Source organism: Lygodium microphyllum, chromosome 11 (assembly GCF_053477565.2).
Source record: "Lygodium microphyllum isolate KBCC chromosome 11, Lygodium_microphyllum_v1.1.10, whole genome shotgun sequence".
NCBI classification, from domain to species: Eukaryota; Viridiplantae; Streptophyta; class Polypodiopsida; order Schizaeales; family Lygodiaceae; genus Lygodium; species Lygodium microphyllum.
In genome coordinates, this window is record NC_141145.1 from 154,796,615 (window position 1) to 154,823,214 (window position 26,600).

The 26,600-nt window shown below is 41.3% G+C and overlaps 1 protein-coding gene across 1 annotated transcript; it reads right to left on the minus strand.

Moving 5' to 3' along the window:
• Nucleotides 1–16,669: 16,669 nt before the first annotated feature.
• On the minus strand, nt 16,670–20,365 carry LOC148029558 (cullin-3A-like). The gene is made up of 2 exons (XM_087688420.1): nt 19,857–20,365; nt 16,670–19,349 (listed from the first exon to the last, which is right to left on the minus strand). The coding sequence occupies exons 1-2, from the start codon at nt 20,015–20,017 to the stop codon at nt 17,306–17,308; spliced, it is 2,205 nt and encodes a 734-aa protein (XP_087544546.1). The 5' UTR covers nt 20,018–20,365; the 3' UTR covers nt 16,670–17,305.
• Nucleotides 20,366–26,600: the final 6,235 nt, after the last annotated feature.

The window sequence follows — 26,600 nt, forward strand, 5'->3', positions numbered from 1 at the left end:
GTGCAGCAGCCTCTTTTGGATAGTTTCCAGCAATATATTCAAATTTCATACCTATACTTCATTGATATATGAGATCTTCTTCAGCCTGGAGTTTCATTCAGCATGGATTCATCACTTACAAGCTATTCTTGCAATCTTTCTTCATCAATTGTCCGAATTCCAGCTTTGAGGACAAAGCTCTTTTAGGCCGGATGGCTTGTAATAAAGCATAAATGCCTAGCATAAATGCCTTAGTCTAGGGTAAGTATAAAAGGTGGAGGTGTAACATGTGTAGGATCTTTTTGCCATTTTACAAACATTACTTGTTTGAGGTCTCAACCTCCCACCATCTAAGAGGCTAAATACTCTTGGCCACCATAGCTTGGGGTGCATACCTTGCTGCAGCCTCTCATCATTTGATTCTCAACCAATATTGGTAATACCATTTCTTACCGAGCCACCTTGGCTATGGCTTCCTAGCATTTTATGTCTATTTCTTGTAATTTCAGTTTAAAAGCTTGATGTGGAATTTAGCTTTATTATAGATAGTCACTCAAGCCTTACTTGGGATGTGCTTTTACAGATGATTATGTATACTCAATGTGAACCCTCACATATGCAGTATCACGAGGATATAGTCTTGAGATATGCCTCAATATTGTATATTTCTATATCATGAATACAAAGGATTCCTTATTGATATATCTTGTGTGCCTGTCCATTATGCCATTTATGTGCCTTATAACAAGTTACAACTTGAAGTCCCATGAAGGTCCGTAACACTTGGTATTAGAGCAACTCTAGCACGTAATATACTAGCTTGAGAGAGGAGCATGCTCATAGATGCAGAGGAGATGGGGGGAAGATATAAGGGTATGGGATTTATAGCTATAACATGGCATTGGAGCAAGAAACACCTATAGGGAGTGATAGTCACTCATGCCTTGCTTGGGATGTGCTTTTACATGTGATTCTGTATACTCAATGTGAACCCTCACATATGCGGCATCACAAGGGTATAGTCTTGAGATATGCCTCAATATTGTATATTTCTATATCATGAATACAAAGGATTCCTTATTGATATATCTTGTGTACCTCTCCATTATGCCATTTATGTGCCTTATAACAGGTTACAACTTGAAGTCCCATGAAGGTCTGTAACACTTGGTATTAGAGCAACTCTAGCACAAAATATACTAGCTTGAGAGAGGAGAAGGCTCATTGATGCAGAGGAGATCCTATCATAACATGTCCGCAATGCAACACCACAATGTCGACATGACATGATGCAACACGACACGATACAACATGCTGTGATGCCCCACGTCATGATGCCCCCCTGGATGTGTTACTTAGCTGCTGAAAATTGGGAGAGAATCTGTTGTGCCAACAAAGTTGAGATGGATCGGTAGCATGATAGGGGCATGCGACATACCATTCAAAAATGTCTTAGTAGAGAGAGCTGAAGCTATGGAAGGGCACTTTCTTTGAAGAGGAGGACAAGCTATGTCACTGGCTCAAAATCACATACACGAAGAAAGATTTGCGACTCAAACTAATCGAGCTGACAAAGAAGACCATTAAAGCATTGGAGAAGACCCAGAAAGGAACAAAAGTGCTACATAATCTCGAAGAGAAAGCTAAAAAGCTAAATGAAGACCTGGAGGAGGTTGACTACAAATTGATCATGATGTAAGAGAGAGCCAGGCTATGGCAAGTGAAGATGGCCCAAGACCTCGACACATAGCTACAAGAAGAAATCATACTAAGGTATCAGTAGGAGACTACCTCTAGACCTAAAGAAGACAAAGAGCGAGCCGAACCATACTTGAAGCAGATGAGAGTTGAAGGAGTCCAAGAGTTGAGGAATGGAGTAAAGCCAACCAAAGAAGAACCAAGGAGCCAAGAAAAGAAGAAAGAGGTGAGAGAATAAGAAGAGTTCTTGTCAGATGAAGATGAAGAAGAAGACCAGGAAGAGGATGAGCTAGGCCCATCTTGGAATACCTCGGCCCCAACAAGAAGGAGCAAACTACTACTACCCCGACTACTATCTTGAAGACTACTACCAAGAAGGTTACCCTAAAGACCAATACCTCTACAACAAAGACCATCCTGAAGAAGATGGATACTACCATCCCAAAGATTTTCCCATCGACTACTATCATCCAGAAGGTGAATACTTCCACATCAGACTACCCCTATCCCGAAGAATATCAACCTGAAGAACTTCAAGAAGAGGAAGAAATAGAGCTTGATCTTGATCTTGGAACACCTCCAACCATTGAGATTGAGGGTGAGACCAAGTTGGCACCCTCTTGTGAGGCACGGGATGCCTTTGGTGAAGAAGATGATGAATAAGTAGGTGAGGAGATAGACTTAGGAGATGAGAATGGAAGGGTGATAGCACCTTGGGTAGGGCATCCGCTACATAGAGTCAACACTTCTACTTTTGATGATGAGATAGGTGAAGGAGGAGAAAAAAATGAAGAGTTAGAAGATAAAGAATAAGAAAAGGGAGAGGATGAGTTCAACCCAGACCTTGGAACACCTCTATCCCAACAACTCAAAGAAGAAGAGAAGGGCGAGGATGAAAGAAGAAGAAAGTTAGGAAAAAGATTGAGCAAGTAGAAAGGGGCAGAGGATCCAAGCTAGAAGAACAGGTGTGGAGACTAGGAAGCCAAATGAAGAAGAGATAGAAGATGACTTAGACTTAGGTAAGAACAAGAAGGAAGAAGAGGACTAAAAGATAGACCTAGGCAAAGAAGGCCAAAAAGAGGAATGAAAGATAGAGAAAGAGGAGAATGAGAATTAGAAGAAGAAGAAGGCAAAACCAAACACTAAGAAACAAAGCCAAGCCACTAGAGCCAAGATGAGAGTTGACAATGAAGATAGACCCAGGTGAAGAAGGCCAAAAAGAGGAAGGAAAGATAGAGAAAAAGGACAATAAGAATGAGAAGAAGAAGAAGAAGAAGAAGAAGAAGGCGAAACCAAATGCCAAGAAATGGAAGCAAGCCACTAGAGCCGAGATGAGAGTTGAGAATGAAGATGCCTCCAAAACCCCCCAAGCTAAATTCATGGCTAAGAATGAAGCAAACCAAGCTTTCAATCCCCAAGGCCACATCTCATCCCAGCCAGCTTGGATCAAAGTAGAAACCAAGTGCACTTCAGCAAAATGGAGTCACTAACTATGCCTTTGAGCCTAAAGAAGAAAATCTTTATGAGCTTGGATAGAATGAGTCGAAGGATAAAGCCTCAAAGAAGGGAGAGCATGAGGGAGTGCTCACAATATGATCCAATCAAGGTAACTTAGTACCATGGAAGAGGACCTTGCTATTTGATTCTTGGAGAACCCTCCAACTCACTCTTAAGGTGAATGTCTTTGGACTATGGAACCCATTCTTAGTGCCATGGAAGGGAACCTGGCTAGTTGAGTCTTGAAGAACCCTCCAACTCACTCTTAAGGTGAATGTCTTTGTACTATGGAACCCGTTGGGACCATACTCAACACTAATAAAGATTGAGATCTCACCGTTTGGGTTGTAAGTAATGAAAGGAGTTATCATCCCGATCCCATGGATCCCTAAACACCAAGTACCCCAGATATGGGCGTCACCCCAAGAACTTCAATGATACCTCTACTTCTGCAACCCGAATTCTAGTCTAAGTGTGAGAATTCAGTCGATTCTCCCCCAAGAACTTCAACTCCAAATGAGGCTAAGAAGAGCCAAAGAAGTGCCATACACCAAGACCGCACCTTCTTGTGAAAAGGCAAGTCGAACCAGCTAGTTTGTCTAAGTTCCAAGGCAAGCAAGAAAGATCCAACAAAGAGGCCAAGGAAACCATCCAAGTTCTTAACTTAGAGCTAAGGGCAAAGTGTCTTGGTAAACAAACCAAGAGACCTAAGTCCCCAATGCCCAAGGTGATGGCCACGAGAAAGGGAGGAATGGTGCAACATGGCAACAATCATGTCACCACGCCTTGACCCCAATAGCATGAAAACTTAGGATTGTGCCTACAAAGCCTAGCATGCAAAGCCATAATAAGCACCAAGCCAAATAAAAGTTAGGACTATAAAGCCGCTACTCCTCAAATATAATTGAGTCGAGTGTGGAGGACTGGAATGAAGAAGAATTTAAAAAACTAAGTCTAGATTGATAGACCTTGGCTAGCTAGATAGAAAAAGTTGTGTTAAGATCCCCAAGTCGTAGTGGGACAGACACCGATCAGCTTGATAGAAAATTTTACATTAAAACCCCACAGAAAACATTGACCAACTTGATAGAATGAGCTGTAATAAGACCTCAGAATGAGTCAAGAAAACCACCCTTAGATTGATGAGGACAATGATCCACTAAGTGAGGGTGAGTGTAAGGGTATGGGCTTTGTAGCTACACCATGGCATTGGAGCCAGAAACACCTATATAGAGAGTAATAGTCACTCAAGCGCTACTTGGGATTTGCTTCTACATGTAATTCCCTATACTCAGTGGTGAACCCTCACATGTGCAGCATCATGAGGGTGTAGTCCTAAGATGTGCCTCAATGTTGTATCTTTCTATATCATGAATACAAAGGATTCCTTATTGATATATCTTGTGTGCCTTTCCGCTCTACCATTTCTATGCCTCGAGACACCCAGGTTTACGACTTGAAGTCCTGCGAAGGTACGTAATGGGGGGGGGGGGGGGGGGGGGGACTGTCTTATAAAGGGAGTTGCTAAAGAGGGAAAAAAATACACAAGAAAGTGGGGACCATTTTCATGGGAGCATGTTGATGATTTGTTGCAACATTTGGTCTCATTTCTAGTATCTATAGGCTGCAATTGAGATCAAACTCAATTGTCAACTCTAGAGCATAGATCTTGCCCACTGAAAGGAGATGATACCCTAAACATGGCACATAGAGCATCTCTGATGTGTGGGCATCACCTTGCACATCCAAAATAAGCTGCATATCACCTTTGCCTTTTATCGATACTGAAGAGCTATCACCTATGAGAATTTTCTCATGCATTGGACACATACAAGTAATACCATCTAAAGAAGGAGTCATGTAGTGGGAAGCACCACTATCCACAATCCACTCATGAGACTGTGGAGCCATCATCGCTGCATCAATGGCCATCGGAGGAACATCATCTATCACCTTCAAATGGAAAAAGGTGACCAATGAAGGACAGCCATTGCTCATAACTCTTTTGTAGTCAGAGTGCCTTTCTACACTGCTTTGATACCATGTTAGAGTGCATTGAATGCAAAAGCATATGGACAAGACTAAAAGACAATGAACATGAGAGAAGAGGGAGAGAGAAAAGAGACAGAAGAACGAAAAATCTGTAGTCAATGAATATTGAAATCAAGAAGGCAGATATACAAACGGACTACAAAGTATCTCCTCAAGGTAATATCTCTCTCTACCACCTGGAATGACAAGTGTGATGGGCAAGCTGCCTAGTCACTATATATAGGATAAAATAAAGTAATAAAATAATCAAGGTGGCTAGTAAACTAGCTTATCTATAACAAAATGATACTGACTTTTCACTAAATAATAAAATAATCAATGATCTGTATGTGTACTACCACGTGGCACTACTGCCTACTTGTAACCTATCTGACCTGTATGGTAAATAGTGGCTGCACTTGATGACTACTGAAAATGCCTAGAACTGATAGGAAATGCGTAACTGTGCTGCTCAAGAAAATTGATTGTACCAACTGCAGCGCGAGAATGCCAATCGAGGGGATGATTAAATCTCTAACAAAAGTACTCATGTATAAATCATCCATGGTGATCAAAAAAAGTGATTCCCTCCAAGTTGTTGTAGAGAAGTAGCGATATTTTGAAATCCTCTGATCCCATCCCTCCTCGCTCCTTGTAAAAAGTTGACCACTCTGATACCAACTATAAGACTTACTATCCTAATGCATGACTCAACATAAGATGGGAGAACCCAACAAAGGCAAAGGAGATCCTCAAATCTTAATTAAAGTGATTAAATAGACATTTGTACAAGTATTGGCTCCATGCGCCAAGTAAGAACTAGTACTTCAAAATCCACCAGTCATTGAATTGTCCTATATGGGACAAATCTTCACTTTATGATGTTCCTTGGAACATTTTCACCTTGATCAAGCCACAAACACTCCAGCTTGCCTCAATCTCTTGTGCACTACAATACACATGTACACTCGTGTAATGCTCCTTGCGATCGGGTATGAATAGAAGAAGAAGAAGATATGATTCTTCACTTGATCTGCCATGATGTTCACCACCATGATGATCCCAACAATTGGCATCAGCCTTGCTTTATCCAATTTGCCCAAACACGTAGCCCATACAACTTCTCAATTGAGGAAACCAACCAAAAAATGTATCATTTTTGTATTTTCAACAATTGACACTTTGTTTACTCATCACCTTGTGTTTCCATAAAACAAAGCAACCAACCAGAAAAGGTGCCATGTTACCAAAATTAAAAACACCTTTGCAAAAAACATCATATTCATCCTTGCACACTTATGAAGACAAGTTACTCTCCATGATCATTGAAAGGTGAGAAGGATCGAAGCTTGCACTTGAGAGCTATGGCGAGAGAGCAAGAGCAAGAAAGAGAGAGACAAGAAATGGGAACTCCAACAGTCACAATGTGTGACCGGGCCTTCCTTTATTCAAACTGTCACTAAAAGAATAAAGAATAAAGTGACGATGACGGGCGCCCACCAATTGCAGCGTGCAGTGGCGGTGACTGTCAGTGTAGTAATACACGGGCGGCTAGGCGGAGGCAGCTTTACCCCCAACAACCTCTTACTTAAAGGTGAATCTGTCCTAGTGAGGAGTGAAAAGAAAAAGAGAAAAAAAGACAATATAACATGTACACATGTACAACAGGATGAGGAAAGGCATCATCTCATCCCACACCCATCAACCTCCTAAGGAAGGCAAAGCGCTCTGTAGAGAGACTTTTCATGAGCAGATTTGCAAGATTCTGGTTCGAGATCTTAACAAGATCAACAGACTTGTCCTCAACGACCCCACGTATGAAGTGATACCTCACCTCAATGTGTTTCGTCTTCGCACGAAAGACTGGATTCTTGGCTAACTGAATAGCACTCATAGAATCCGAATGTAGTGTAGGGACAGCATCAATACCAAGGTCAGCACAACCAAACAACCCAACCAAATGGCCTTCTTGCAAGCCTCAGTGGCTGCAACATATTTGGCCTCTGTAGTAGAAAGGGCCGTGCATTTTTGCACCCTGGACATCCAAGAAACAGCACCTCCAGCATAGGTGAATACATAGCCGGAAGTGGACTTCCTACTATCTACATGTCCTGCATAATCAGAGTCCGTGTACCCCATGACTCATGTATCCTGGCTGCCATAGCATATGCACATATTTGCAGTGCCCTTCAGGTACCTTATGATACACTTCACGGCATCCCAATGCTTCTTGCCAGGTGTAGCCATATAGCGTGCCACAACACCAACTGCAAAGGCAATATCTGGATGAGTGGCGATCATGGCATACATAAGACTGCCCACTGCAGATGCATAGGAAATCTTGGCCATCTCGACCCTCTACTCATTTGTCTGCAAACAATCAGCATGTGATACCTTGCACATAAGAAGGCAATGGACATCCAAAAGGCTTTACGTCCTGCATGCAGAAGCACTCAAGGACTTTATGAATGTACTCCCTTTGTGACAAGTAGAGGAGTCCCTAATGCATGTCGCGTCTAATGCACATAACAAGTATGTGAGAGACCTGTCCCAGATCTTTCGTCTCAAAGCTCTTTTTTAGCTGATCCTTAAGAGCATCTAGCTCATCATGAGCTTTCCCTGCTATCAGCATATCATCCACATAGAGTACCAAAATCAATAAAGAACCATCACGAGCTTTCTTCGTATAAAGACACGGATCCATAGCACTCCTGCTGTAGCCCTGTGACTATATAAAGGTATCAAACTTATGATACCACTCCCTAGGTGCCTGTTTCAATCCATAAAGACTTTTCTTCAATTTGCACACTAGGTGCTCCCTGCCAGGTTCTGCAAAGTTCTTAGGCTGCTCCATATAAATCTTATCATGCAAGTCCCCATGTAAGAAAGCCGTCTTGACATCCATCTGGCATAAATCCAAGTCAAGCTGAGCAACCAAACCCAAGACTAAGCGCAAGGAGGGTGGTCATCTTAACCACAGGAGAAAAGACCTCATCAAAGTCCACACCATGCTCCTACTTAAAATCCTTTGCTACCAATGTAGCCTTGTATGCCGGCTTGGGGTGTCTAGGGGTACTTTTCAGCTTGTACACCCACTTGCATGGCAAAGCCTTCTTGCCCTTAAGCGAGGAAACCAAATCCCAAGTCTCATTCTTCTACAAGGAGTCTATCTCAGACTACATAGCCCTCTCCTAGGAGTGAATGTGACCCCTGTGCATAGCCTCATCATAAGTGAAGGCTCTCCTGCATCTGTAACCAAGACATAATGTATCGAGGGCTGAAATCTATCAGGTGGACGTCTGTCACTAGTAGACTATCTCACGACAAGCTCTGCTACTTGCCCAGCTGCCTGTCCAACACCCTGACCATGAGCATATGCTGCAGCTGTAGGCTGTCCAACTGGCTGTGCGGGAGCTCTCGCCTCCTCCTGAAATATGACCCTACAGATCTCAACAACTCTCTCAGGCTGCCGATGCATCTTGTCTTCATGGAAGACTACATCATGACTGCGGATAACTTTCCGAACCCATCTCATCTGCATCCCCATAATAAGGGAAAATGCATTTGACACTCTTAGGATCCATCTTACTTCTCTTATCCCTGGGCACATGGAAAAATGCCTCACATCCAAAGACACAGAGATGCGCATAAAAGGGAGGTTTTCTAGTCAATACCTCCTCTACAATCTGGAAATCCAAACCACTAGAAGGTGATCTGTTTATGACATGCACAGCTGTACTAACTGCCTCAGCCCAAAAGCTCTATGGTAGGCCTGCATGGCTAAGCATACTGCGTACACGCTCCTGGATAGTTCTATTTATCCGCTCAGCCAAACCTTTCGGGGGGGTGTAGGGGGCGGTCAACTAACACTTAATACCCCTCTCATCACATAACTGCTCAAAAGAACATGAGACATACTCACCCCCATTATCTGTCCTTAGGCATTTTAGCCGATACCTAGACTGGTTCTCTACCAATGCAAGCCATCTCTGACACACAGCCAAGACATCGGATTTCAACTTAATGGGATAAGCCCAAAATTTCTGTGAAAAATCATCTATGAACGTAACAAAATACTTTGCACCACCCATAGACTGACAAGGCATGGGCCCACAGACATCCGAATATACCAATGCGAAGGGTTCGCTCATGCGTAGCCTACCAGACTTCTTATGCGTAGACCTAGTCTGCCTACCATAAAGACAATGCTTACATGAATCAAAACATGCATAATCAAGGGGGGCGGTAAGTACTGCAAACCAAAAAACATTTTCATTCCCTTCAAAGACATATGGCCCAAATGGGCATGCCAAAGAGATACATGTGGGATAGAACCCACAGACAAAACATGATTAAGGAAAGAAGCGGATACAATCAAGGGATAGAGGCTGCTAACCTTGGCACCTCTCGCAATCACAAGTCTGCCATGAGTGATCTTCCATGCAGAGTCTCCAAAAGATACATGATAACCTGCATCATCAAGTTGTCCAGCTAACATGAGACTACATATCAAAGCAGGTACATGATGTACATCCTGCATAACAAAACTGCTGCGAGAAGGAAACTGCAGCCTAACATCACCAATGCCCACAATATCAAGAGAGTTGTCATCACCCAAGCGCACAGAACCCGAAACAGTACGGTATGAATGAAACCACTCTCGGCAAGGTGTCACATGAAAGGATGCACCTGAGTCCAAGAGCCAACATTGTGCATACATAGAGTGTATCTCTGTCATCTGCGAAGCACTAGAAGAAGCTGCAAGGATATAATCATCATCAATATCCTCAGGCTGCATAACATTGATCTCTTTAATTTTAACACTGGACTTTGCAGGCACTATGCTGCGATCAGAAGACCTGCACTTTGTCTTTCCCCTTATCTTTGTGCCTTTCATTGCACAGTTCATGGCATCATGGCCTAATATGGCCCTTTTTTCCACAATGGTGACAAGTAACATCTGCATTCCTACCACGGGATTTGCTACATGACTTCCCACGAGACTTGGACAGAGATTTCTGAGAATCCCATCCACGGCCATTGCCACTGCCATGCTTTCACTCTCAACATCAGATAATTTCAAGGTAGCAGTAGAGGCACATAATACAATGCGAAATACATTCCATGACTCATTAAAAGTACCAAGCAAGAAAATAGGAGTGACATCCTCTGCAAAAGTGATGTCCTACAAAGTCAAGTTCTTGAGTATAGCATGGAACTGGCTCAAGTGAGCAGACATCGTCACATTCTCCTTCATGCGCAGATCCATAAGTTGCTTCAGTCAATACATCTGACTCGCTGGACTTTTCTTGTCATAGAGATTCTTGATTTTATCCCACAACTGCCATGCACTCTGTTCTTCCTCAAATACATTGTAATGAACCTATTCCGTGAGAGATAATACAATAGTGGACTTGCATAACTCATCAAGCTCAAGCCATTCCTCATCTAGCATAGTTGCAGGCGGATGCCCGCTCAATCTCAATGGTTTGATCTGCGATTTCTGCACCAACACCTGTCAAATCTGGCTCTTTCAATAAGAGTAATTCGTACCATCAAGCTTAGTGATGTTGAAAATAGCATGATTAGTGGACGAACTCGCCATAATACTGGCTGGAAGACTATAGACAGTTCAAAACTACTTGTTGTTTACTGCAAAAAATGACCAAAAAATCACCAAAATCGAGAGAAAATGGCGAGAAAAGTGTAACCAAAGTTGTTGCCCACCAAGTACTAGTGAAAGTGCATCATTTCAGAATATTTCAGCATGAAAAATCCATGTCAGTCCGGAGTTGTCAAAGTACCAAAGGCAGGTAACCAAGACAATGCCTCAATAGCATCCAAGGTCGTAATGGAAAAAGCCAAGTCATAACGAAAAAATCCAAGTCAATGTCCAACTGCTCAAGGGAATACTCAAATGAATGTCGAGATGAGCTCAAACAACTGCCATCCACAGCCAAAGCATAAAGCATTCACCAAGACATCATAACTCGTACTGGGTAGCCTATGCATAAACCATGTCATAGATGAAATGCCAATTGCAAAGAAGTGACAGTCAAGCCCAAATCGAGCTCTAATCTCAGCTCAGAAGCATTCCGGAGCATAAACAAGACATGCGGCATAGTCCAAATACATCATGACATCATACCGAGTAGCCGAGAGCACCCCATGACCAATAGGCATAACCCAACTATAGCATAAATAGCTTCAACCCTGAAGTTTCCAGCAACATATAACCTCTGTAAACTGAGCTGTTTTGGATAGATCTAGGATTGTTCAAAACAATCAATGGCTGAGCTAAATCAGCTCCAAATGCATCTCACATAAGAGGCATAACATCCACAAGTGATCCGGTATCAATAGACATCAGTAGAAGCATCACATAAGCCATAGGCATACAAATACATGCTGTCTCAGACATGAAATCTGTTGCAAAATATTCTGTCATCAAAATTTGGCAAATCCGGCATCACCATCGCGTCCGGAGCATGCCAAAACCCCAAGTTAGACTCTTACCTTGCCTGAATCGGGTTCCAAATGCCCGAGATATGACAAAAAGAGTAATTTTTGGGCCAGATTTTGAAACGGGTGCAAGAAGAAGTGAGCTGGCTGGGGGGGTCTAATGTCCCACGTGTCAACAATGGGACCCAAAGGGGGCACAAATGGGGGCCAAATAAGGCCTACACCAAGTCTCAACAAGCCTTGATAGGCTGGAAGCAAGATCCAGGTGAAGGAAGCTCCAAGAGGTGTGAGCTATGGCTGCCCACAACCTGTGAAAACCCTATTTACCTAGACCTGTGGACTGAGATAAATCTCTAAAATAATGAAGCAATACCTCAATGTCAATGCCCTGATGGTGCCTCAATAGGCCGGGAAGAAGCTCGAGAAGCAGGGGAGTGACGGGAGCTCAAGAGAATGAGCTATGGTTGCCAGGAAGGAGACCCAATGCGAGTGGGGAGCCGATGGGAAGCTGAGAATGCCACGAGCCAAGCTCAAGAGTCGGAAGCCGTGCTCTGATACCAGTTCAAAGGTGAGAAGGATCGAAGCTTGCACTCGAGAGCTATGGCGGGAGAGCAAGAGCAAGAAAGAGAGAGACACGAAATGGGAACTCCAACAGTCACAATGTGTGACCGAGCCTTCCTTTATTCAAACTATCACTAAAAGAATAAAGAATAAAGTAATGGTGGCGGGCGCTCGCCACCTGCAGTGTGCAGTGGCGGTGACGGTCAGTGTAGTAATACACGTGCGGCTAGGCGGAGGCGCCTTTACCCCCAACAATCATGTTGTACCCCATGGCATGTCTCTCCTAGCACATGCCTTGCCTCTTGTGCAATCCATTTTTTGTATGCTCTTGGCCACATCATCTACCTCTGCCAATCCCATCACATGCCCAATCCATAAGCACATGTATGTGCGTTGCACCCAAGTGGATTACAAAGGGACTATCTAGACTCCACTTTATTCAAAGCAGTAAGAAAGAAGAGATACACAACATGTATTGAAGGTGATGAATGTAGTGTTTTGGATGGGGGCAAGGGGAGGAGACTAGCATTCTTGTACATCAAGCACAAACCTATTATCAATTATCTATATTAGGATAGGTCCTTTTAAGATTTTGAACAAGGTACCAAGCTTGCTTTCCCATGGAAGTCTTGTTATTCTTGGTCACTCCTTCTTTACAAAATGAGCTAAAGTTCATCATGGGAAAAATGAAGAAAAGCACACCTTCTAGCTTGGGTGGGTTGAGTAGAGTTTTCCCAAAGTTCTAGGATCTCTCTGCCAAAACTTGCCATGCATGGTGACTATAACTCAAGAAATTAGGGCCATTTGACAAAGTTTGCTTATGTTGGTGTAATAAAGCTTGCTCCTAAAAGTGCAAAAAGATTTTCTTGTAGGACTAGAGGCCCATTACCTTCTTTGATGTCTCCTATTCCGCGCCAAAGTTCTAATTTCGTGCATCGAGTTTCTATGAGGAAAAACCATTCATGAGATGTAATTTGGGTTTTTGCAAGGGTAAAAAAATCATCACACACTTTAGCTAGACCACAAGTTTGTTTTGATTAGCATGGATCTTAACAAAGCCTGTGACATAGTCTGCTAGGATCTCATGCTTATTCTATTGGCTAAAGTTGGTTTGGACCTAATTTCTATAGCATGATAATTGCTATTCTCTCTAACGCTCCAACTCAAGTTTGTATCAATGGCTACTTGCACACTCCTTTCATGCTAAAGCGCTCAATGTGCCAAGGTTGCCTATTAGCTCTACTTCTATTTGCCTTGGTCATTAGAAAGTATTGCCATTGCCCGACAGCACCGGATTCACATGCCAACTGTTTGTTGATGATAACAAAAATATTGTTGCAAAGGAGCTAGATAGCATTCATCTCCTCCCACATTAATGATGACTTCTATAAGGTGTTTGGGTCTCAAATGAGTTTTAAAAAGACACAAGCCTTAAGCTCCACCTCAAGGAAGATGGAAAAATATTAGAGCCCTTCAATATTAAGGACATAGGGCTAGGTAAAGTTCTAAGGTACCTTGGTTGCCCAACTACTTTGAGCCTAACTGTAAGACAAAGATTCCAATAGCTTTTGGACAAGCTAGAGCTAAAAAAAGAAAAATGGAAGGGCATTCAACTCTCAGTGCTTGGAATGTTGATTGTGCTCAAGCAAGTTTTTCAATCCATGAATGTTTTTCTTGTGTTTGTCTTTACCTTCTTAAATCATCTTGGCTAGAAGTGGAGAAGATTTTTAGTGATTTCATTAACAAAACTTCCATTTTCGTTGGAATCTTGACATGAAGACCATGCACAACGGCATGCAATCAACTGGGCACATATTACACCACTTAAAGAAATGGAGAGCTTCGGTCTTACTAATCTATCAATTGAGCTTCTTGTTTTGCATTTAGGTTATTACAGGGACTAGAGAGGTTTCATCCATAGACTCAACCACTTCAATTTTGGATCATCATAGCCCCCTACGAAGGAAGATAGAATGTGGGAGCTACATGGTGGAACCGACTTCTAGTCCAATCTTTTACCTATATTGGCCAATCTCATCATCGATGCATTGAAGGAGCCTCGAGGACAACTTCATGGTTTGGTGATGCTTCCCTCAAACATTCAGCGTACTCAACTCTCTTGGTGTCTCTAACAATCAATCAAATGGCCTATTTGAAAAGAAAGTGGTAAGTAACATGAAGAAAAAATGTATTCAATGTCGGTTGGATTAGTTCATGTGAATTGGCTTCCCATGGACTCTATTGCCACAAAGTTTGGTTTAAATGCTAGTGAAGAAAGATGGCTCCAACAAATATTTCCATAAACACAAAGGACTAGCCTACCTTTTTCAGGGTGATGTCTAACTTTAGGGCATGGCACCTTGAAATTCAATCAACACAATTGAACAAATTCAAGATGAAGACGTGAGATCCCCAAAGCACTACTTTATTGGTGCAAGTTTGATCAACATGTTTCTTTTCCAACTTTTACTAGTTGACGCATGGAAGCTACACTTTTTAATAAGGTTAAGTTTTTGGTATGGAAGGCGGCCCTCAAGAAGTTACTGACTAGAGATAAATTTGGATCCTAGAAAACTATGTTATCTATTTGTCCATATGTCATTTGGAGAAGGAATCAATTTCCTACTTGTGTTGCATCTGTAAGCGGTCTATACAAGTGTGGAAAAGATGTAAAACAAGTTGACAATGGTTGTGCTACATAATAACGTTGGTTGGAAACAAGTGCCCGTACGATGTGAAGGAAGAATAAACCTAGTTCTGTGATCCAAACGGCATGTGATTAGACAAAGGGCTAATTTTGACTTTTATTTGGAAACCTTGGAATCTAGGTGGTGTGCAAGTCCCAACCATGGGTGTTGGTCTCTCTAAATATTAACTTCCAAAAGTTTTCTACTTGGATGCGAGGTTTTGAAAACTGTGTAACAAAGTGATAAGATCCTATTTTGTAAGCTGTCCTTCCATGTTACCTACATTGTAAGTATTACTTCTAATAGTATAAGCTTGTTTACTGTGTTTTTTTTAAAGACTTAAATATCAGATGCATATATGTGATTACAATTGCAGCTACTTTTCATCTCTACCTCTCACATGCATTAGCTATGGATGCATATGAGTGTATTTTATTTCTCAATCCAGCTCACATACTTATAAGAGTAGATTAGTAAGTGTTTTTATTGTAAGTCCCAATTGTTCTCGCATGCTTGCTTAATCATGGAACTCTCTTTAACAAGTTCCATTGTTAAAGGGAAGACAAGTAGCACTACATGGTCAGCTTTGAACACCCACTCCTGTGGAAATGGCACTAAAAAATTAGATAACAAATTAGGAGCAGCACAACTAGCTCTTTATAGCTACATCATTGAGAATCATCACCATTTTTGGATGTCAAACAAAAACTTAAAAGCATAACTTGCAAGTGCAATAACAGTACAAGTGTAATCCTGTGGGTGCAATATTGCAACAGCATAAGTCTCGCTCTTGGTTTTGCATTACCTCTCTAAAACCAACCTTCACATCCACCATTGTAGCCTTCTAGCTGCAGTCTGATTGCCACCTCACACACTCTCAATCCAGCCCCATGCATAACCAACCTAGCCTTACAGCCCTTGACTAGGTTCAGGAAACCATAGACATTTAGGTGCCATCCTGAGCAGTCCTGGTCAAACACAAGATATAAACAAAATTCAGCCTACATATCCAAAATGTCAAACTTCTGGATATTGGACACTAGAGGTAGCTATGTTCAAAGCCATATAATCCACACATTTAAGGGAGTATCCTATTCTCTTTGAGAACAAAGGGCAATAAGAAAATCTGGAAATTTGTGCCACACACTTAGTAAGCTGGCTAATTTGGTTCAAGTTCCATGATCTTTAGGTCACTCAGGGACAACCTTCTTTCAACCATAGCTACAACCAGTATCAGTATAGTTTCTTCGTCAACGGTCATTGCAATTTTGAACAAGAAAATTCAGAGTAAAGGGACTCCCCATGTCAAGATAGTATAGACTCAAAATGTTTAATGAAAATTCTGCTACAGCCATAAACTCCACACTAACAACCTGGAAGATAAAATACATATTACTGTGAATGCAAGTATAAGAGCAAGGTCCCACAGAAAGTTGGTTTTGGCTGGCACAGAAAGCCAGTTGATGCTTGCAGCTCTTCATCCACACATGGACAAACTAAAATTGGGGCAATAAGGAAGGAGTAGCTTGAGCTACAGACCACCTCTGCATTATCGATGCGGAAGCTAGCAGCACCAGCAATGGCTCGCAGCAAGATTGCACAGAAGTCTTTTCTTACTCCAATCAACAATATGACCTTATACCAATGGTGAATAGACGACAAGATGTTTCTTTCAAAAACTAGTCACTAAAAGGTCTTAAAAAGTGCACCTATCTTCTTAATTTCATCACCCCAATTCCTTATACATTGTGGATCTTTATGAAGATGTCACAGAACAACTGGAATATCACTATACGTCAATGAGCACATGTTTAAAGTAGTTCATAGAAGTAAAGAACAGCTGATATTAAAAGATTGACATCCTATTTCTTTGGTAAGACCTCGGCAACTGAAACTGCACACAATATGGCAAAGCTTGATGAGGATAACATATTGTGTTAATGTCTGAAGAACAAATAAGTTTCCAGCTTGTTACAAGGTTCCAGACTATCAACAGGCAAATTGGTGGGATTCTCATCTTGCAGACACTTTTACGAGTTTACCTTTGCCAGCTGTCAACTGCATCTAAAATGGCCAATACAGAACTGCACTCGGAAGTATTTGCAACTGGTGCAAGGCTCTCAGCAACAAAAGCTTCCCCCTAGGTTTGATCACCTTAGGGAGAGTTCATGTCACAATAAAAACCCATTACAAACGGGCTATTCTGTATCTTCAATTTGCAAACTTCCAATGCAGAGCAAAGAGAGGCTTTAATTGTTGAGAAGGGGAAGATAAGAAGGTAGAGGAGGGGGTATTTGTCACAAACAAACAGTTCATAAAAAGACAGTTCTGATAAAAGGAAGCCTTTTCAAGGGCCTGACACGTACCAATAAGACCCTTGACTTAAAGCCTTAGGCAAGGTAGCGATACAACTTCCTATCGGCTTTATCCCTCTCTAAGAACTCCCGCTCTATCAGAGACTCTATCCGTTTTTTAATCACAGCAGGGTTTGGCATGAACCGAGCTTGAAGTTGTTTGGTCACTTCACTCACAATGTTGTTGTGATCAAGCACCCGCCTAGACTTCATAATTCTCACTATCGCAGCTTCAATCTGTGGTTTCCTGTCTTCTTCAACCTTCTGCCGAGTCTCCTGTTTCTCAGGCTCACTTTCCTTTTGAGCAACAACAGTACCAATCTTCACCTTATAAAGCTTGCTGGTGAATTTGTCATTGAACACAAACAAATCATCTTCACTGATGTCTTTGCTCAAGGGTTCCTTCCTCAGAACATTTTTACCTTTTACACATGCCAGGGATTGTAAGCTCCTATTTAAATCTAAAGTCGGAATATCTGTAGCTTGTTCGATCTCTCTATACGTCAGGCGATCTGCAGAATTGAAAAGCATCAAAATACACATTTGATATGTTGAGACATTAAGTTCATGCTTCTGCCCTTTCCCAAATGTAGCTTTCAGATCTGCAGTGCCCATGTTTGTCTGCCAAGTGAGCCGCCGACCTGTGTGAGTGGATAAGTAATATGTTTTAAACTTATCACACATTGTCAAGATCTCAGTTGGCAAGTTACAAGTGGCCCCTGACTGAGTAGGCCATGAGCCCGTAGTAAGAACCTGCACAGACAATGCAGGACCATCGCTTGACTCATTACTTGTCATCATTGAGTTAAAGCCTTGCATTGTGTCTTTGGAGGTCCTCATATCAGTAAACATGCCTTCCAACTTTGATGTGAATTGGTAACCACACTCTGTCTTTAGCTTCACAATCAGGCTCCTTTCAGCATCATCTGACACACTCTTACCAGACAGAAGTCGCTTTGCAAGATGCTGTTTGTAATACTTCTCGAAGACATCTTTTTCTTGAAGGTAACGGAAAAGCATCATCACTTTGTCTAGGATGGTCTCTGCATCTTCCTCACTGACTCCCTTCAAACCCTTCCTGAGTTTGTCATCCACAAATAAGGAGATAAACTCAGGAGATCTGGCATTGAGATTGATGAAGTACTCAAATGATGAATTCAACGCATTCTGAAATGTCTTGTCATTGTTGAATGCTGATATGATTATTTTGTCATATTTGTCTTTCTCATCCAACAAGCGCTGCACAAATTCAACAGGGTCTTTAACTTGCTCCGAGTCTGTCACCAAGTGTCTACCTGTCTCACGCAAGTGAGCTGTCATGACATCCCGGATAACACCCAATCCTGCAGGTACCCGCCTAAACAGACTGTACATTCGGCCCAGATCATCATATCTGTCATCCATCAGCATGGACACAAGCCCAGAATTTTCCATATCAACCAGAAGCCTCATGTGTGTTGCAATCATTTCTTTCTCTACAACATTAGTGATTTTAGCCTCGGACTTAGGATCAAGATAGTGGGACACTCGCTCAATTTCTTCATTCAGCCTTCTCTCTGCTTTCTTTAAGTAATCACCACAATCACAGCATCCAATGTACTGCTGTGACTCAAGCCTATAAAAGTCTGAAGAAACTTCCAGATAGGTTTTCTCAAAATCTTCTTGATACACAAAGGGACCCAGATCCATCAGCATTTTAGTGATGTTGCGCATCAAGCCCCTGTTGATGACTTCACCCGTCCTCTCTCTATGAACTAGATCAAGAAGGGTGTTGAGCAGTCGATCTTTTATCTTGGGTGACCTAACCACATTATCCCTCCACAATTTCAAGCCAAGCTCATGAACCGGTGTTTTATTGAAATTTGTAACATATGTCCGGTCCATATACATCAATATGTCTCTGATCATCTGCAGTGCCTTGTTATGTTCACGCCAATTCCTGTTCAATTCCTCTAGAAACAGTCCACCCTGGGCAGCTTCTATGGACTTTGCCATGTCTTTCAGATGTTGAGTCATGGTATTACAAAGCCCAGTGTACAGCCTGTCCCCATACTTGTGAAGCACCATGTTATAGGCATTCCTGCAGAAAGTCGAAAAAGTAATACATGGCTTCGTCCATTAAGACAAACATTGTGACGGATAATAGTTGTAACTATGGCTTGAGAGGCTTCAGCAATAATCCACCATGTTGGAATGCAAGGATGAAAAATTCAAGTAGTAAATGCACTATTTCAATTGGTTTTTGTCCTTCTATTACGTACCTACTATCCTGCAACTGTTCTTTGAAACAAAAAGAAACATCATTCTACACTAGTTTGTTCACACACTAACAAGCTCTGAAATGGAAAAATGGATAAAACTTCATTGCCACCACACCAAACACAAATTCATATGTCGATCATCTACTTGGTGTTATCAAACAAACAAGCAAATAACAAAACTCTCTGATTAACAGCGGTGTGACATCCAGCTTATCACGGCAAAATCTATCTAAGGCATGAGATACCTTATCACATAAGCATGGTCACAGAAACGATCAGACCGGGTAACAAATGCATATAATAGCAAAAAAATCTGAGAGGCTTGCCTGTAAAGCTCCTCAAAACTCAAGCCGCTGGCATTGTGATTGTAGATTTCGTGAATGGCATCTTCGAGGATCTTCCATGTGCGTTCTGCGTACTTAGGGTCGATCTCCACCTTGTGCCGGAAAGGCTCGATTCGGAAGTTCCTCCGCCTGGGCATACTCATCTTGCCCCTCCTCTGCTAAACCCTAGGATGCAGAGAGAGCGCCGGGGGGAAGGGATGGCGCCAAACAAGACACGCTTTCAGAGGACGAGGAATGGCCCGGTTGCGGCACACACAACCGCACGCAAAACCTGCAAATTGGTTTATTCTTTCAGAAAGTCGTCGTCAGACGTTGTCGTCGTTGGGGGTCGTAGAAGACAAGCCCGGCCCGAGCTTGAATGTGATGGTATGGAATGGGAGGGATGGATGGACGGACCGACAGAAGAAAAAGGAGAGAGAGAGAGACACAGAGACACAGAGAGAGAGAGAGAGAGAAGGTTGATTTAGATTTAGGCTATGCTATGCTGATTGAAGTGAGTTTTTTCCTCACTTTTCAAGACCACCAACTCTTTTCATTTCTTCTTGCCTCTCTATTACCACATGTAATAATGTCGATCAGTACATTAGCATGGCCTTGTTTGATTGTAGGGGGCTACTAAGTAGTCTAGCAAGGTAACATTATCATGTGTCCACACTTGTGATGGTCCACCTAAGATGGCACTAGCACCACCAAGTGTCCATTAACATATTCATGGTTGTGTTGACAATCCACTTGTTAGAGGCCTCAATCCACCAAAGATGGCAGCACCAAGTACTCCTAGTTGCGCAGGCAATCCACTTGTTAGAGACCTAACTAAATCTTGATTCCAATAAGAGCAAAACAAGATGAGGACCATGGACTAGATAATCCTTGTTTACCATGCATCAAGGGCCATAAAAACCCTAAACACATTGTTGGAAGATAGAACTTCGTTAAAGAATAAGCAAGCACAAATCAAGAGATATCAATCACTACAATACTTTTGATGAAGAGCTCATGCTCATCAAATACTCTCAATAGCTACAATAGTTTTGAGTGAAGAGCTCGTGCTCATCGAATACCCTCAATAACTACAATAGTTTTGATGAAGAGTTGTTGTAACTCTTCCCTGAACCATGATTTGTTATAATCCTACAATGTTGAATAGAACAAAGGGACATAATACCATTTTGTATCTCAAAAAAGTAATGTATTGCCTCCTTACTCATAAAGGGGAGAGGATTAGTTGTTGAAAAAGAGAGAAAATGATGATGCCCAACAATGGCTCTTGTATCCCACATGCATAGTAAGGACAATGGAGTGGAGAAAGGTCGGAGACTATATAATGATGTACTTGGTTCACTTTTCAATGCAATGTCATAGTAATTTTTTCCTTCAATCAAGTGTCTATGTCATTGTCTTACATGCAAGATTGTGTTTATGAGTCCAAGTCTCAATCTTGGAACCTAATTCACTTGTGTGACTATTGGTCTTATCTGTGTCTATGTCTACATGAGTCTTGTCTACATCTTCCATCCTCCATAGCTCATGCCATGCTTTAGATCCACGTCTTTTGACATGGTATCAAACCTCAGCTAAGCATGGCCCAACTTAATCTAGCTTTCCTCTCTACTCTCTCAAGCTTTCTTAACTTTAATCTAGCTCAATGCTAGCTTATGACCTCATTTCACCTCTACCTTCTTTCCAGCCTTCATGGCTGCCATAGCCAGAATAGTACCTACCCTACTTTGAGCAGCTAGATCTTTTAAGCCGTGCCATATCTTTTTAAACTTTCTTATGGGCATATCTTCCTTAGCTCAAGGGCTAACTCCCTATCACTTCAAATGCCAACACTGAACTCTAGCTGCCCTAGCATTATACGAATTCAAGCTCGCTGACAGATCTGCACCCTGTTCTGGTTGTATCGTCTGGGCTCCTGATATGCAGTGCATTTCTTATTGCAAGTATGGGGCAAATGAAGGCTACCGTATGCACTATCTTCACCTCAAGTCCCATGCAAAATGCTTCAATGTATGAGCTACACAAGCTCAGAAATCAATCGCCAATCTGCAACCCTAATTGTGGAAGCCATAGCCAATCTCACTCAAGTTCATCCCCACTTCATTTTCCCACTCCTCTTAGCTCACTGGCCCACTACCACTCTGATTTGATCTTAAACTCAGTTCCTAGCAAGAGCAACACTTCAAATCAACAAACAAGAAGCAGATTAAGCACTAACATCCAACACTAAGCTCAAAGAATAGTATCCACGGATACTCAACCAGTGTCAGTTTGACACTGATCTTCTTGTGTCTCTTGACACATTGAACTACAACTCTTTTGTTGGTTATTTGAAGCTTATCAACATGGCAAAGCTTGAGCAAATAGCCAAGTTCAATGGAGAAGGCTTTCATGCCTGGAAGGAGAAGACCATGTACCGCCTTATGCGGAAGGACTTGTGGAACATGTTTGAGGAAGAGGAGGAAGAAGAAGAAAGTAAACATGAAAAAAAATCCTTGGAAGGGTCCAAAGACCAAAGTCCAAAGAGTGGAAAAAGATGAATAATAAAGCTCTAGGAATTATTACCTGGGCATTGTCTGACAATGTATTGCGCCATATCTCTGGCATCAAAGATGCTAAAAAGGCTTGGGATGAGCTTGACAGGATCTTTGGAAGTCAAGCAAAAACTCTAAGGTCAAGTTGTTAATGTAGTTCTATTAGCTTGACATAAAAGGCAGCACTTCAATGACTATACATATTAACAAATTCAAAATTCTAAAAACTCAACTTGCTACTCTGAAGAAAACAATAGATGAAGATGAAGCCATTAATGTACTCCTTCCTAGTGTAAACCAAGATCCTTATGAAAATCTTGTCTCTACTCTCAGCAATGTACCTAATTTGTCACAAAAAGATATTGAGCACTCTCTTCTTGATGAAGAGAATAAACAGAAGAACAAGAATGCAAAAGATGGTGTCCCATCATCTAGGGAAAACCTCTTATGCACCAAAGGAGCTGATGAACCTAAAGGAAGAGATCGAAGATTCATCAACAATAACAACAAGGATTGGATTATATGTCACTATTGTGGTAAGACTGGCCATGTAGTAAGAAAAGAGCCCAACAAGTGCAAGATGATCACCAATAGAATCAATTCATGAATGAAAGAGAAGATGAAGAAGATGCTTCCATATCAACAACAACTCTAACATATTATTTTAAAGAAATTATATTTCCCATAAGTGGATCTTATGTTTTCCCATAGTGTATTTTGTTTCCCTTAATGGATTTTCTTTGTAAAACAAAACCCTTGCCAAAGATGTAAAGTTTCAAGCTTGACCTGACTAGGCTACCTAAGAGCAAGTCTCTCGGGCCATGTCTACATATAGGGGGGGCAAATTGCAACAGGTGTAGGAACTCATCATTTGAGGAGGGGTGTTGAAAAAGAGAGCAATTGATGATGCCTACCTAGTAGAGGCTCTTGTATCCCACATGCATAGTGAGGAGAGTGGAGAAAGGTCGGAGACTATATAATGATGTACTTGGTTCACTTTTCAATGCAATGTCATAGTACTTTTGTCCTTCAATCAAGTGTCTTTGTCATTGTCTTACACACAAGATCGTGTTTATGAGTCCAAGTCTCAATATTGGAACCTAATTCACTTGTGTGATAGTTAGTCTTGTCTATGTCTATGTCTACATGAGTCTTGTCTACATCTTCCATACTCCATAGCTCATGCCATGCTCTAGATCCATGTCTTTAAACATTAGTATGGCATCTTCACTTAATAAAGGCGTGGTCACTTTCCACTAATACCCAAAGAAAATGTTTGGACATGGCAATTATGTTATAGAGGGTGAATTATCTATGAAGTGTATACATCCAACACACCATTCTTAGCACATGCTTACATGTACTACCATGTCTACTTATTCCAGACTAGTAGTATCCCATATCACCCTATTCTAAAGTGGAATAGACCCATTAAGCTTGAACCATCACTCTCCCATGAGCTTCTACTAGTTTTGTGCATTTTGCAATGGCAAAGAATGCTTTATTGTGATATCATTGAGACACCCCCATATGTCTTATGATGGTATAGGGCATCACCTTTTATGATTGGGGTTTGGCCTGATATGTTGGTCCTAGTATTAGTCCCAAGCTTAAGGTGAGTCATTGGCTCTAAACTAGGAGGTAAGTCCAATTTCCATCCCTCTATGTTTCTTTTTGTGCTTCACTAGTATACGTGGATGGGTTTTGGTGATGATTCTAATGTCATCATGTTTGGTTTCTGTCAAAGCATGCCAAGCCTCATCATTTGTATTTGCATCGAAACTTATATCGATATGAACATGTTGGTGTAAGCCTCAAAAAATATGCCTCAATATAAGAACCGATATGGACCTTAGTTTGTACCGAGGTACATATTGTTGCTTATATTCCATGAATTTGTGTAAACCCAAAACAAAATTATGAATTCGTCAAAATATGGAACTTAACATATGGATAGGTCTCCATCATTGATCATCTCAATTAGCATTCCTAATACATGCTTGGACAGTCCTCTCTTTCCGTGTGTGTGGGGGACCTAGCACATCTACTCAAGTAAAACCAAAAAATAAATAAATCATAAGCTAGTCATTTTTAAAAACTAAAATCATTACCCAAGTACTTAAGAAGTTAGCCTCAAAAGATAGCCATCCACCACTACCAAGGTGCAAGGACAGCCTTGCCACAACACATGCTTGCACTGCCTACTTCTGCTACTTCCACTTACCTAGTTGCTCCCTTCCTTCCTTCTTCACCACCTTCCAAGTCTCCTTATCCAATCATCTTAGTTTCACATTTCCATCTTTAAACACATCTCAATCCTTTATCAATGCTGCAATAAGTGCTCCCTCATTCTCTTATTCATCACATAGCCATTTAATGAGAAGCCCTACTCCTCCCACTCCTTTAGTAGGTCATGCCTAAAAGTCTATGTAGCTAACTCAGAGGACTAATTTGAGCAAGTACTTGTTTTTTAGAGTTTCAAATATTGGCTTCAGAGATCATTCATATCTTGGTGATGTAATTGTAGAGTTAGTTTATATCCTACTAATAGGTTTGAAGCCATCACAACTGTGGTGAATATTGAGATGAGAATAGATAATGAGATAAGAGTTTGCAAAAGTATATAATGCATCGATAGACTCTTATTATGTGTTTACACACAACTCATTGCAGGCATCCCCCCTCAAAGGGATGCCTATAATGACAAAAAGAAATTACCTCAACAACTTCAAGGCAATCTCATCAACAAGCCTAGTCCTACACGTGTGGAGCTCATTCTCAAATGTATTAGAAGACAAGCTATCTTCAATATTCAAGATAAGAGGATGTCAAACCATTTGGTTTAGAGATGTTTGATAAGAGAAATTCAAGTTGATAAGTAGTAATGAATGGAAAAGTGAAGGTAGCTTTGGATTGTTGCCCAAAATATGGGAAAGAGAGTGATAGATAAAGGGCCACGAACAAAGTTGTGGTTTGTAATAGAAGTGCTGACATGAAGACCTTTGTGATGAGTGCTCATGTATAAGTTAGATAGTCCAATGAGTTGCTTACGATGATTGTGAGGGGTCAAAGGCTTCCTCTTTAAAAGGCAATTGCACATCACCATGAGTGACAAGAGGCTTGCAACTTCATACACACGATATGTTAATAAGGAAATTTGATTATAAATTTGATTATTGGCAGAGAGAGCCCAAGAGTGAAGGAGAACAAGTGTAAGAGATGGTGAAGAGGATACCCTCATGGAGCATTGTGTTTGAATAAATATTTGCTTGAAAGATCAATGTACATTGGGACTTGTAAAGAGATATTTGAGATGTGAAATTAGGTGACGTGAAATAAATATTTGATGTTAGAGTCAATTGGCGCTTGTATAGAGTAAAAATATTTAGGTGCTTTCACAACAATGATGATAAAGGTATTATAGAGGTCAAAGAAAAGTGTGCATTGAAGCGAGGCATGGAGACACATCAATGAAATGGTCATAGAATAGAAAGCTTAAGGCTAAAAGGATTGATGGGGTTCTTCAGTGGAATCATGTGAATAATGTGATGAGATTGTGATTAGAAACTTGGATTTTGAAACCAAGATGTGAAGCTTAGTGATAATTTTAGGGTGCTTGATATGATAAATAGGCAAATTGGTTAGTGTGGACTAGGACGATGTGATAATGATGACATAGATTTAGTAGTGGAAGTAGCAATAGTAGAGCAGACAATAATCAATGGTTGAGAGACATAGCAAGATCTTGATAGTGATAGCAATTTGATGAATGCTTCTAACTAGTTCGGGGTAGCAATCAGGGTAGTTGGAGATGGATGACAACTAGAAGACGTTTGCTATCACTTGCTCACTTAACAAGGAGTAGTGAGATGTGGACTTCGTGGCATTGGTATTTGTCACCATTACTACGAGCATAAGTGTCAATGTGGAATTCTAAAAGGCTTGCAAACACGATGAGGTTGAGTAGAGGAGATGTTGGTTAGAGATGAGGTTGGAGCAATAAGAGTTATAGAGGAATGATAGTTGATTGTAGATGATGTTGAGGAGATACTCACTATAATTGGAAATGGAATCCCAAGATAACTACTTGTGCATCAAGAGATTCTCACTTTGTTGAGGAAGAGTTAATTTCCAAATGTAGAAAATGTATGTACTGATAGTAATTGTGGGAATTAGCTCAAACAATGCTTTA

What these genes read in the sequence shown, in the direction of transcription:
- LOC148029558 (XM_087688420.1), bottom strand. Translation starts at nt 20,017, where the DNA reads ATGAGTATGCCCAGGCGGAGGAACTTCCGAATCGAGCCTTTCCGGCAC. An exon ending in AGTTTTGAGGAGCTTTACAG is followed by an intron (nt 19,350 to 19,856) that starts GCAAGCCTCTCA and finishes GACTTTCTGCAG; the next exon opens with GAATGCCTATAACATGGTGC.